Raw genomic sequence first — 13,975 nt, forward strand, 5'->3', positions numbered from 1 at the left:
ATTTCCTCTGGCACTGTCCGTCCCTGAGACACAACCAGAGGTCTCCTATCCAGATTGGAACCTAGCCCAGCTTGGACTAGTTTGAAATTGTGTGTGATATTGGCCCCAGGAAATATGGCAAGGGATTCTGAAAAAGGCATCTGGATAATCATTGATTGAAACTGAATACATACTTTTCCAAGAAGAGGTACTTACTTTATGGACACTCTCTTACTGATCCTTATAGCTCTTAGAAGGAGATGAGCACAGATTTTGACATTCCTGTTTTAAATATAATTTACGGGTGATCTGAAGACTTATGATGTTTCCAAACTTAACTTAAAAAATCAAGAAAGTGGTCAACTTTTCCGTATTTCCCATGAGCAATACAGGAGTACTTCATTCATTATAGTTAAGAAGGCAGAATTGAGGCTGATGAAAATAAAAGCAGAATAAAAAGGAAAGCTGAATGAGTTCAGAGGAAATAAACCAATTCCTAGAAAGTTTTAGGTCAACTACAGATATCATAGACAGACTGGATTATAACTATCTATACCACTTTAATAAATGGAAATGGCCTTTATTACTATTAAAAGTATTGGTATTGGTATTATTATTCTTCATGTTAAAGAAAAAAATACAGAAAGATTAAAGGCGCTGGGGACAGCAAGACTGGATTTTAATAAAAGTTTACCATTTACTGTCTGTGAGTTATTGGGAAATTACTTAACAGCTCAGAATCTCAGAATCTCACTTTATTCATCTATAAATATAAATAATAACATCTTTTTAATAGGGTTGTTGGGAAGATTAAATAAGAATTGGCATCTAATAGAATGTGTAACGTGGTTTACACTTAATGAATTCTTATAATAATAACACTCTGTATGTTTTATTAATAAAAGTTTGACATGTGAATATATTTGCAGCCATTTCAAAAACTGAGGGTTAAATACTAAATGAACTATTGCTCCTAATTTTTATGTTACAAGGGAGTTTTTTGTCATTTGAAAACCCGTGTGTTATTAAAGTTCTAGAATATGGATAAAGAGATGATTTGGAGAGGAGAGCATCTTTATATGTAATACTTATTATTAATAAAGTCTTTTTAGTGGAAACTATTTATGTGGGTCTATTTCTGGCCTCTCTATTCTGCTTCATTAATATATTTATCTATTCTTTTGCCAGTATCACACTGTCTTGGTTACTGAAGCTTTATAGTAAATCTTGAAATTGGATAGCATCAGTCTTCTGACTTTGTTCTTCTCCTTTGATATTGTGTTCACTATTTTGAGTCTTCTGCCTCTCCATATAAATTTTAAAATCAGTTTGTCATTTTTGCAAAATAACTTGCTTTGATTTTGGTTGAGACTGTGTTGAATCTCAAGTTGGGAAGACCTGAGAGCTTGACAATATTTGAGTTTTCCTATCCATGAACATAGAATCTCTCTTCATTCATTTAGTTCTTCTTTGATTTTTTTTCTTTCCTCAGCATTTTGTTGTTTTCTTCAAATAGATCCTATATACATTTTGTTAGATTTATCACTATTTCATTTTTGGGGGTGCTACTGTAAATGGTAAAGTGTTTTTAACTTCAAATTCCATTTGTTCATTGCTGGCATATAGGAAAGCAATTGATTTTTGTATACTAACCTTATTTCTTAAAACATTGCTCTAATTACTTATTAGTTCCAGGAATATTTTTTAATTGATTCTATTGGGTTTTCTACATAGTCAATGAAGTCATCTATGAATAAGAGAGTTTTTTCTCTCTTTCTTCCCAATCTGTACACCTCTTATTTCCTTTTCTTGTCTTACTGCTTTAGCTAGGATTTTCAGTAAAATGCTGAAAAGGGATGATGAGAGGGAACACCCTTACCTTTTTTCTGATTTGCGTGAGAGTTTCTAATTTCTCATCATTAAGTGTAATATTAACTGTAAGCATTTTGTAGAAGTTGTTTATCAAGTTTAGGAAGTTTCCTTCTATTCCTAGCCTGTTGGAAGTTTTTACCATAAATGGGTATTGAATTTGGTCAAATGTTTTTTATGTTTGTTGGTATGATTGTGTGATTTTTCTTCTTTAGTCTATTGATATGATGGATTACATTAACTGAGTTTTGAATGGTGAACCAATATTGTATATCTGGAATAAATCTCACTTGGTCATGCTGTAAAATTCCTTTTGTGCATTGTTGGGCTCAATTTACTAATATTTTGTTGAGAACTTTTACATCTATGTTCATGAGAGATATTAGTCTGTAGTTTTCTTTCCTTGAAATGCCTTCGTCCGATTTTAAAATTAGAGTAATACTGGCCTCCTACAATGAGTTATGGATTACTTCTCTGCTTCTATTTTATAGAAGATATAGAGAATTAACATAATTTCTCCTTAAATGTTTGGCAGAATTCACCATTGGATGCATGTGGACCTGGTGTTTTCTGTCCTGGGAGATTTTAATTATTGATTCAAATTTTTTAATAGATATGAGTCTATTTAGATTGTGTATTCTTTTTTGTTGTGCTGATATTTTAAAGATAAGTTTGAAAACTTTATTTATTTATTTAAAGTAAACATTTCATAATCTTAAGTTCTTTTTATTTATTTATTTGGCTGCTGGTCAGTACAGGATCCAAACCCTTAACCTTGGTGTTATAACACCCCACTGTAACCAACTGAGCTAACCGGCCAAAACTAGTTCTTATTATTTTTTTTTTATCTTAAGGAAATTTATTTTTTAATTGAAATGTATTGATAGTACATATTTATGGGGTACAGAGTTGTATACAATGTGTAATGATCAAATCAGGGTCATTAACAAATTTATCACAAAAGCTCATTATTTCTTTGTGATGAGAACATTCGAGCCTCTCTTCTAGCCATTTGATAACATACACTAATTATAGATGCCTAGCACTGCCATATACCACTAGAACTTATTTTTTTCTATCTAACTGTAATTCTGTGTACATTAACCAACTTCTCACTATTCCCACTCCCCACTCCCATTCCCAGCCTTAAGTAACCACAATTTTCTCTACTTCTAAAAGTTCAACTTATTATTATTTGTTGGCTCCCAAGTGTGAGTGAGAATATGTGGTATTTATCTTTCTGTGCCAGACTTATTTCACTTAACATAATGTCTTCCATGCTCATGTTGCAGCAAATAGCAGGATTTTGTTCTTTTTCATGGCTAAGTAGTATACCATCATATATATATACATATATGTGTACCACATTTTTGTTATCCATTTGTCTGTCAGTGGACACCTAGGTTGATTCCATATCTTGGCTATTGTGAATAGTGCTGCAGTAAACATCAGAGTATAGATATATCTTCAGTATGCTAATTTCCTTTCCTTTGGATAAATACACAGCAGTGAGATTGCTGTATCATATGGTAGTTCTTTTTTTCATTTCTTGAGGAACTTCTATACAGTTTTCCATAATGGTTGTACTAATATACATTCCCCCCAACAATGTATAAGAGTTCCCCTTTCTCAATATTCTCTCTAGCATTTGTTAGTTTTTGTCTTTTTAATAATAGCCATTCTAACTGGAGTGAGATGATAACTCATTGTGGTTTTGATTTGAATTTCCCTGATCACTAGTGATGTTGAGCATTTTTTTATGTATCTGTGGGCCATTTGTATGCCTTTTTTGGAGAAATGTCTGTTCAGGTTATTTGTCTAGTTTTTAATCAGATTATTTGGATTTTTTTGCTGTTAAATTGTTTAAGTTCCTTGTGTAATCTGGATATTAATCTCTTGTTAGATGCATAGTTTGCAAATATTTTCCCCCTTCTGCTGGTTGCCTCTTTGCTTTGTTGATTGTTTCTTTTTCTGGGCAGAAGCATTTTAGTTTGATGTAATCTCATTTGTCTATTTTTGCTTTTGTTGCCTGAGTTTTAGCAATCTTTTCCATAAAATTTTTGCCCAGAGCCATATCTTGGAGTGTTTCCCCTATGTTTTCTTCTAAGAGTTTTTAAATTTCATCTAGAAATTATAAGTCTTTAATCTATTTTTAATTGATTTTGGTATATGATGAGAGATGTGGGTCTAGTTTCTTGCTTCTACATATTGATATCCAGTTTTCCCAGCACCATTTATTGAAGAGGCTGTCTTTTTCCTAATGTATGTCCTCAGCACCTTTGCTGAAGATCAGATGGCCATAGATGCATGAATTTATTTCTTAGTTCTCTATTCTATTCTATTGGTCCATGTGTCTGTTTTTATGACAGTACCATGCTCTTTTGATTACTATGGCTTTGTAGTATATTTTGAAGTTAGGTAGTGTAATACTTCCAGCTTTGTGCTTTTTGCTCAGAAGTGCTTTGGCTATTCAGGGTCTTTTGTGGCTCCACAGGAAATTTAGGATTGTTTTTTCTATTTATGTGAAGAATGTCATTGGTATTTTGATAAGGATTGCTTTGAATCTGTAGACTGCTTTGGGTACTATGGTCATTTTGAGAATTTTAATTCTTCTAATCCAAGAATATGGAATGTCTTTCCATTTTTTAATGTGTTCTCTTTTAATTTTTTTTGTTAGTGTTTTGTAGTTTTCATTGTAGAGATCTTTTACCTCCTTGGTTAAGTTTATTCCTAGTTTTTTGTGGTTTTTTTTTTCCCCCTTTGGTAGCTTTTGTCAATGGGATTGCCTTCTTGGTTTATTTTTCTATTAGTTTGTTGTTAGTGTATAGAAATGCTACCAATACTTGTATGTTGATTTCGTATCTTGCAACTTTACTGAATTTATTTATGAGTTCTAGAGTTTTTTGTTGGAGTCTTTAGGTTTTTCTATATATAAGATCATGTCATCTGCAAAGAAGGACTATTTGATTTCTTTTCCAATTTGGAGGCCCTTTATTTCTTTTTGCCTAGTGGCTCTGGCTACAACTTCTAGTACTATGTTAAACAAGAGTGTTGAGAGTGAGTGTCCTTGTTCTGTGAATTCCTATTCTTAGAGGAAAAGCTTTCAACTTTCCTCCACTCAGGATGATGTTAGCTGTGGGTTTGTCATATATGGCCTTTACTGTGTTGAGATACTTTCCTTCTGTACCTAATTTGTTGAGACTTTTTATCATGAAGGGATACTGAAATTTATCAAATCCTTTTTCTGCATCTATTGAGATGACTATATGTTTTCTTTCCTTCATTTTGTTGATGTGGTGTATCACATTTATTGATTTGCATATGTTGAACCAACCTTGCATCCCTGGGATAAATACCATTTGATCATGGTGTATAATATTTTTGATGTTTTGTTGAATTTTGCTTGCTAGTATTTTGTTGAGAATTTTTACATCTGTGTTCGTCAGGGATATTGGTATGTAGCTTTCTTTTTGTGTAGTGTTTTGTCTGAATTTGGTACCAGGGTGATGCTGGCCTCATAGAAGGAATTTGGGAGAATACCCTTTGCTTTGATTGTTGGGAATCATTTGTGAAAAGTTGGTATTAATTCTTCTCGAAAAGTTTGGTAGAATTCAGCAGTGAAGCCATTCGGTCCTGGGCTTTTCTCTGTTGGGAGACTGCTGATTACTGATTCAATCTCATTACTCATTACTGGTATGTTCAGGTTTTATGTTTCTTCTGGGTTCATTCTTGGCAGGTTATACATGTCCAAAAATATATCTATTTCCTCCAGATTTTCCAATTTTGATGGATAGTTGTTCTTAATAGTCTCTAATGATTCTTTGTATTTCTGTGGTACCAGTTGTAATGCCTTTTTTTTTTTCATTTCTGAATTTTATTTGGGTATTCTCTCTTTTTTTCTTAGTCTGGCTATGGTTTGTCCATTTTGTTTATCTTTTCAAAAAACCAATCTTTTGTTGATCTTTTGTTGGTGTCTCTTCCATTTTGTTCTTTATTTTTTATTATTTCTTTCTGTCTATTAGTGTTGGGATTGTATTGTTCTTGTTTTTCTAGTTCCTTGAGGCTCAAAGTTAGGTTGTTGATTTGAAATCGTTGTATTTTTTTGGTGTAAGCACTTACTACAATTAGCTTCCCTCTTAGTGCTGCTTTTGCAGTATCCCATAGGTTTTGGTATGTTGTGCTTCAGTTTTCATTTGTCTCAAGGAATTTTTTGATTTCTTGCTTAATTTCTTCTTTGACCCACTGGTTGTTCAGGAGCTTATTGTTTAATTTATGTATATTTGTACAATTTCCATAGTGAGTAGGGTTGTTTGATAACTAATTTCCATTTTGGTGAGGTGTTTCATAAAGTCTTTTAACTGCTAATATCTATTATGTTCATGCAAGCTCTTAGGCTAACAGAAACTTCTAACATTGCTGCATATGGTTCATAACAAATGAATTAAAATTAATGCAAGTACTGTAGTTTGCTGGTTATTGCCTTTGGTCCAAAGAATTTTGAAAACTGCCCTGAAAAAGTCATGCAGAAAAAGATTTTTGATTGACTGATGCATTGAATAGCAACAGCAGAAACAAACAAACCTAAATGATGCATACATTTTGCTCTGAGTTTACCTTTCAAGCCAGGGCTTCCTAGTCAACCCGTGGTGCAAAGCCTGCTTGTGCTCCTAGAATGCCTGCAGTTCTGATTTACATTTTCCCCAAGGGCGTGGTAAATTGACTGCAAAGAAGTGCTAATAGTTAAACTGTAGTCACATTTAAAGCATGGTCTAAATTTCTCAACGATTCTGTGGAGGGAGAAAGGAGAGAATCAAAAAAGGAATAGACTTAGGATCAAAGAATGTTTCTGGTAAGCACATTACTTATTTTCAATGAGAATATTTTTGATTAGTCTGAAGGAAACAATGAGATTCTACATCGGAAGCTTATTTTTAACTTATCATTTTGTATTGTAAGCTTATTTTAAATTTATTATCATTTTATTTCCAGGTGGAGCACCAGTATTCCCACAAGTTTACAGTAGTGGTGTTACGTGCCACCAAAGTGACAAAGGGGACCTTTGGTGACATGCGTAAGTGCCTTATTTGCTTTGCTGTTGAAAATGCGTTCTTATGGTTCACCCTTCAGTTGCTTGAGTTCCTTGACAAGCCAAGGGCATTCCCTTCTTCAAACATGGTTATCTTTGTCTAGATCTTTAAATGATAATATTTTGAGCAGTTCTCTAATAGATCTGTCAGAATAGTGTTTTACCTTGGCTTTACATTAGCAGAGTGCCCTTGTAATCAGACAAAATGATTGTCTTGTGACATACACATCTTTGGAATTCAAAGAATTTCATTTAATTCCATTTTGGAGAGAGTGCTGAGTCAGGACTTCAAACAAGTTGCCTCTGTGAGGTATTGTGCATACAGCATTAAAAAAATGCAGTTTCTCTAGTTCTTATGCCTTTGAGTGTGTTTATTATATACGAAATAGCTACAGGAACTGGTGTGGGACAGCCTGAAATGAGGACAATGTTGAATTAACTTTTTGGCGGGATCCTTCTCCATGCTTTTCAAAGCAACTTTCCTGGTTAATCTCACCATTCAAATAAATGGTGGGAGTTTATGGAAATGGGAATATGAGGAAGAATGGATAAATATTATGATGATGAATTTGGTAAAGTTTTAGATGATTGTCAAAATATAGTAATGTGTGATTTAACCCACAGGGCAGGTTTTGGAAAAAGAACAGAGATTGCATTTTATCAGTCTGGGAAATGGAGCAGGCATGCCTGCTCAAATGACATTTAAACTGGTACCTGAAGAAAAGTCTCTTGGTGATGTGAGCAAGGTGACGTTTCAGGCAGAGAAAACAGCATTCCAAAGGCAAAAGAGAAGAGTGCTTGTAAGGAACTAGAACAGCGCCAGCATTACTAGAGGACAGACAGCAAAGGTGCAGGCTGGAGAGTTAGACAGGACTAGGACAAGCACTAGCAAGACAAGGACTAGAATTGAGATTTGATCCTAAATACAATGGGAGGAATTGGATGGCTTCTAAGTAGCAAGTCACATAATTGGATTTTTATTTTTAAAAATATTCTGGTCATAGGATATTAAATATATTGGAGAGGAATGTGGAAAATAGTTTTGTTTTTTTGTTCTTTGCTTCAAAGATAGGAAGGACTTGATCTTGTTGAGATGGCAAAAAAAGGCCAGTAGAAAGGAAGATTGAGAAAATATTGAGAAAATAAAGAATGTGAGCTCTGGGCCCAGGCCTTCAGTGAATGAAGGAGAGTGTCCAGGAAGTTGGTAAATGTCAGGAGTAAAGAGGAGAATGGGAGGTAAAATCTAATGGTGAGAGTTTTGGATGGGTAGTGCTTTTCCCGAGAGGTGAGGGGTGAAATGGCAATTTCTTCAAAACTAGTCTAGATCAGAGGTTTATACTCTAAATTTTATCTCAGACTTCTAATCTATCCACAGACTCTTTTACCATTGTTTTCTTAAGTTATTATTTTGCTTCTTACAATTCTTTGCATTTTTATCATTTAAACGATAGTTCACTGGAAGAAAGGCTTTTGTAAAATAGAAGCCACATTAAAAGCCATGTTTAAAGACTGGTCCCTGCTATGCCTATAAGAAAAGGCACAGGCCTTACTCTTAGTTGGAAAAGCCATTCGTAATTTAACTAAACACTGTGTCAGTAACTTGCCAGGCATGCAAAAAACAGATCGAATTTGACTTTAAAAAACATAGTTATCATCTCTTAGGCAAAGCAGCAGCAGGCCATTTCTATCAATGCAGAGTTCTGTCATGTAGAGACAATGGGTGTCACTATGCTTAAGATGAGCCTAACAGGAGTTCAGACTCTATACTTTGTGAGTCTCATTTAATGGGGGTGGATCTGATTCCTAGCAATGTTCACCACAGGCTCCAGGCACTTTGGTAGTGTTTATTTATTATAATTAGTACAGGGAAAAGATTATTTCTGCAAGTGTCATTTTAAACCAGTTTGAGTCACCATTGATGATAATATGGAAAAGTTAACATGAAATATTAATTCATCTCATGAAACAGAGAACAGGTACAGTTTGGATTCCCACAGTAGATACAACATAGGTTAGACCCTTGATTTTAGAAGCTCTTTTTTCTTTTCTGGCCATCTTGAAATATACAATACAATATTATTAGGTGTTGTCACCCTAGAGCACCAGAATATATTCTTCCTATCTGACCGTAACTTTGATATGCCAATATACTTTAATAAAATACTTCAGATAAAATTCCAGATAAAATTATTTTTAGTTGATAATCCAAGATACAAAATGAAATAGCAGATTTGAGATTTTAACTTTGGAAAAGAAATGTTAAAGAAATGAAACCCGGTGCTTATTCTAACAAGTCTCTTTTATTAAAGTCCTCATCAATAAATGCTGAGTATTGCCTATGTGCTTAGTATTCATTCAGTGCCTTGAAGAAATACACGAGAAATAAACATAATACCTATGGTAGATAACTTTATTGAATGCGTATTTTGTAGCAAAAAGAAAGCATTGCTTAGTGGCTAAAGCAAGGATTCTAAAACTGGCTTGCTTGGGTTCAGATCTTCCTTCCCGTAGCTGTTAGTCATGTGAGTTTCGGCAGGTTACTTAGTATTCTGTGTCTCAGTTTCATCAACTGTTAAGTGGGGTTAATAATCATACCTTCCTTGTAGGTTTTATTTTTATTTTTTTAATGAGGATTAAATGCAATTACAGCATAGTGTCCATAATGCACAATATAAGTATTTGCTAAATAAATGAGCAAAAATGCTGAATGGAGTTCTTAGGACTTTAGACTTTATATCCCACTTCATTTATTCATTTAGTGATACCAGGAGATATGTGGTGTCTGTATTTTGATTTTACAGATGAAGAAATTTAATTGTGGATGTTAAGTAAATAGTCTGGAATCACACAGCTGTTATGTTTTGGGGCTAGCACTCAAACCTGTCTCATTCTGATATTTATTGCCTTTGAGTGGTTTATGGTCTGTCTTGGAAGATGAAATGAGCTTAAAAAATCCTGTAGAAAAGTGTTGTCAGTAAGCTTCAGAGAAGCTTGGATGGAGATTGAGATGGGCCTTATAACATAAGTGGACTGCATCTGAATGGATGTAGAAGTTTTTCAGTTTGGAATAAATCATAAGAAAAGTTTTTAAAAATGAGATTGACATAGTATGTTCAACACATTATTTATGAAACCTAGCTATTTCCTATGGTTTATACTAATGAATAAATTTCAAGTAGCAAGGATTATGCTTTGTTTTAGTGCAGTGGTTCTAAACTGTGGAACGATTTTGACCCCCCAGGGCAAAACGGGCAATATCTAGATCCAATTTTGTTTGTCAAAATTGAGGATTTCTACCAGCATCTCGCAGACAAAAGTCAGGGACAGCAATCCAGAGTCAATGTCAATGGTGCCAAGGTTGAGAATCCCTTTTAATAAAAAGAAAAAAAAAAAAAGAATTATTCAGTAGAGCAGAATCTGTATATAGCTAAATCCATATAGCTAAAATGAATGATATAAATAAATTAATATGTTTTTATCATATTACATAAGAACTTCTGGAGAATTACTTTCTATCCAATCTAAATAGATTCCAAGAAGCATCTGTAAGATTATAAATATTTAAAACATTCCAAGCATAGATAATGATCACAAAGGTATTTTTGTTGCCTTTTAAAAAGGTATCATAGAGATTTGAGCAAAATAGCAATGCCAGCAACAACAAAAATTTCAGTTGTTTTCTTTATGCTGTTTTGGCATGTTTCTTTCTCTGTTTTCCCATGAATATCAACATTCTTTACAATAAGTCATTTTTACTATATTCTGGATGGTAGCTCACTTCATTTATGTACCAAATCAATTGTTAGTACAACATGTACTGAGTTGATTGTGAGTAAATGCTATTGAGCTATCTTCCTGACATCCATTTGGCTGATGGTATTTCTCGATAGCTTAATTTCCCTTTACAAAAGGATACATGTGACTGTAGAAAGCACTATTATGCATTTTGAGGCTATGAGCAAAAAGAAAAGGAAAGATAGAGTTCACATTGGAGACTGTATCTGATAAAGAGATTTCAAAATAATGGTAATAAAACTGCTTTGCAATTTCAAACAAGGAAAGGTATTCTGTGTTTACCTGAGTGCCTAGACAATGCTGCAGCTGTAATGGCTTTGCTCGTTTCTCCCCAGTCTATACAGAGTGACTGCCAACGTTCTGTTTACTAAACCACATTGAATTCTTCACCGAATTTTTCAGCTTCTGCACTTCCAGCAATTCCCAGGGATTGCCTTTTAGCATCTACAGCCATAACATTTCCAATTTTGAGCCCTTTCTGGAGGGAGCAGGGGCTGCTACCTGTAAACACATCCCCTGGCAGTCTGCCTATTCCCTGGAGTAATTATTAGGGGAGGTGAGCTGAATCAGGGATTATTTATTTATTTCTTTCATTCAATTCTTGGAAATAGAGGCTAAATACAAATGCACGTGGAAGAGATGACTGACATTGATTTGTATTAAAGTAACAAATAAATGGGGTGGGAACGAAACACCAGGAGGGCTAAAACATATTACTGAAAAGTGAAAAGAAGTTAGAGAGGGGAGACTGACATGCTGTGATAAAGGTCACCTCTTTCCCAGTATCACTCAGAGTCTATCATGTGTTCCTTCAGTAATATTTATTATGTTCTTATAATGTTTCAGACTTCATGCTAGACTCTTGGATTCAGTAGTGAATAGGAAGGATGTGGTCTCCTCTTCACAGAGTTTACACTTTAATAGAGGCAAAAATAGGTAAGGAGTTATCAGTACTGGTATATTTTGCAGAACAAGGACTTTGGCTTCAGAATGACTGGGTTAAAATCCTGTCTTTGTTCAATTCACTAAATGCCTTGGCATCTCAGTTTCTTCACCTATGTGATGGGAATAATAGTCCTAATGAGCAAGTTGAAGCTTTATCTGGAATTATTTTTATTTTATGCAGGAGTATATAGATGACGCGTCTAGGGAACATGATTTGCAGTTGCCAGTTTTGCCCGATAGGTAAACAGAACATGTAGTTGACGAGGAAAGCATGAACTAGATAAGGGAAGAATGGGGAAAACATCTCATCCCTTTTATCCCTGAACTGTACAGTTTGTACCCTTATCTTGGATATTCTTAGGACAAGAACAGAGACTTGATTAACTTTTAACTATCAGCTAAAGTGTCAAAAAACAACAACAAAAAAGATACACACAAGTAAAAGTTCAGCAATGTTCTCTTAGGAAGAATGAATATTTCTGCCATCAATATGCTTTTGTGGAATATTTGAAATGTACAGATTCCAAATTGTAATATTGATGTTCCAGTGTGTGGTGGAAGAGGCTGACTGACTAGGAGGAGAACCTGAGGTTCAGTGGTCAGGGCCCTTTTAAGCCTTTTTCACTGGGTTTAGGCTTGATTTCATAGGCAGTAAAAGTCAAAAGTGTGTTTCAGAAAGACAAGTGTGGTGGCATTATAGAGGATGGCTGGAACATAAACAACTATGAGATTATGGTGATAGCCCAGCTGAGGGAGGGGGCTTAGTTGAACTTGGGTGGAGGTATTTTCACTGGAATTAAGGAGCCAGATGTGAGGAGCATTTTAGAGGTGAAAAAGCTAACATTTGGAGATAGATTGGGTATAAGAGCTATGAGGAAAAGGAAATGACTCTCAGGTTTCTAGCTCTGACAACTAGAAATGCTGGTACCATTAAATAAAATAAGTAAGGAAAAATGACAAGCGTTTACTTTTTATTTTTTGTTTTGTGTTGCTTTGTTTTGTTTGGTCTTGCATTTTGGAAAAGAGAGATGGAAAGAATATGAATTTGTTTTGTACGTATTGGGTTTGATGAATTTTCAGCATATTTGAGGTATTTTCAAGGCATTAAAGAGCAGATTTAAGATCTCAGAATAGAGGTGGGGCTCACAGGTGTAGATTAGGGAGACAGACAGTGATATTTATGTGCAAGCCAGAGCCAAGGGAAAGTCAAAGAAAATCCAGAATTGATTTAGAGTGATTGACAATGATTAAACACTTTCAAAATGTATTACTCAGCAATAGATTGTACATGAACGTGAGATCAAGAGCCTCTTTTTTGTCATGTTTATACCACCTTTTCCTTGCAGCCTTGAGGAAATGAAGGAATATGTAATGACTGCCATTTAAACCTTAAAGATGGTCGGCTTTAAAGGATCTGAGATTAATTAGACTACAAGATTAGTATGTGCCATGTGACATGAGGGGGCACATTGAGTGTTTTTTAAGGCTATAAAAATAACTGTGTTATTCCTTTATAAATATATTTTGAGTACATGCACAATAACATTTTGAAAGGGCTCACTTCCTTTTGAAGGATTCTTGTAGAGATTTGTTAAGAGATGCAAAGAGAAAGTCCACCATTTAGTGGTGAGTTGAGGAGAAAAAAGTTAGTGAAAGATACAAAGTGGAAACATTTAGAAAGATAGGTAGGGAATAATGAAATAATTATATCTTTGGCACAAAAGAAGGAGATAATTGCACCAAGGGTATAGCATATATGAAAAATAAATTGAAAATGGAGAAAAAGCTCGTTGCATTTGACATTGAAGTTATGATACGGAGAATAGACTGATCAGGGTAATAGAAAAAGGCAGAGCACAGTACATCAGACATTTATGGGATAATGGGATTTAGAAGTAGTGAATATAGACTACATTTATTTTTCCAAATTCTTTGATAGAGGAGAGAAAAAGTCTTGAGGAATTGGCAGAATTAATGAAATTTGTTAATTTTGTTCATAACTAATGTTTGTTTATCTTTGTAGATTAAAAGGAAGTAGCTAAGGCAAAGGCCATATTTACAGATTAGATTTGGTGTGGGGATTAATCAATGAGAAATATCTGAGAGCAGGTGGAATGCTATGGTACTGAGAGAAGGGTGCATGGATACTTTTTCTTCTAAGATATGAGGGAAGAACTTAAGTATAAATGAGTACATTTTAAAATTATAAATATATTTTTTAAAGCTGTGAGTTATAAGGAAGGGAAATTGAAAGATTCTATCTAATCCCCCCCTTTTGTTTTTCCAGTGAAGTGTGTGTGT

General features: G+C 34.3%; 1 protein-coding gene across 1 annotated transcript in view; it reads left to right on the forward strand.

The window, feature by feature from the left end:
• Positions 1-13,975, forward strand: part of PLA2G4A (phospholipase A2 group IVA) — a 247,567-nt gene that overhangs the window by 141,035 nt on the left and 92,557 nt on the right. Inside the window, exon 2 of the mRNA XM_063105935.1 lies at positions 6,838-6,919. Coding sequence (XP_062962005.1) covers positions 6,838-6,919 — 82 coding nt within the window. The remainder of the gene's footprint in view (positions 1-6,837; positions 6,920-13,975) is intronic.

This window comes from Cynocephalus volans, chromosome 8 (assembly GCF_027409185.1).
Source record: "Cynocephalus volans isolate mCynVol1 chromosome 8, mCynVol1.pri, whole genome shotgun sequence".
Lineage (NCBI taxonomy): Eukaryota > Metazoa > Chordata > Mammalia > Dermoptera > Cynocephalidae > Cynocephalus > Cynocephalus volans.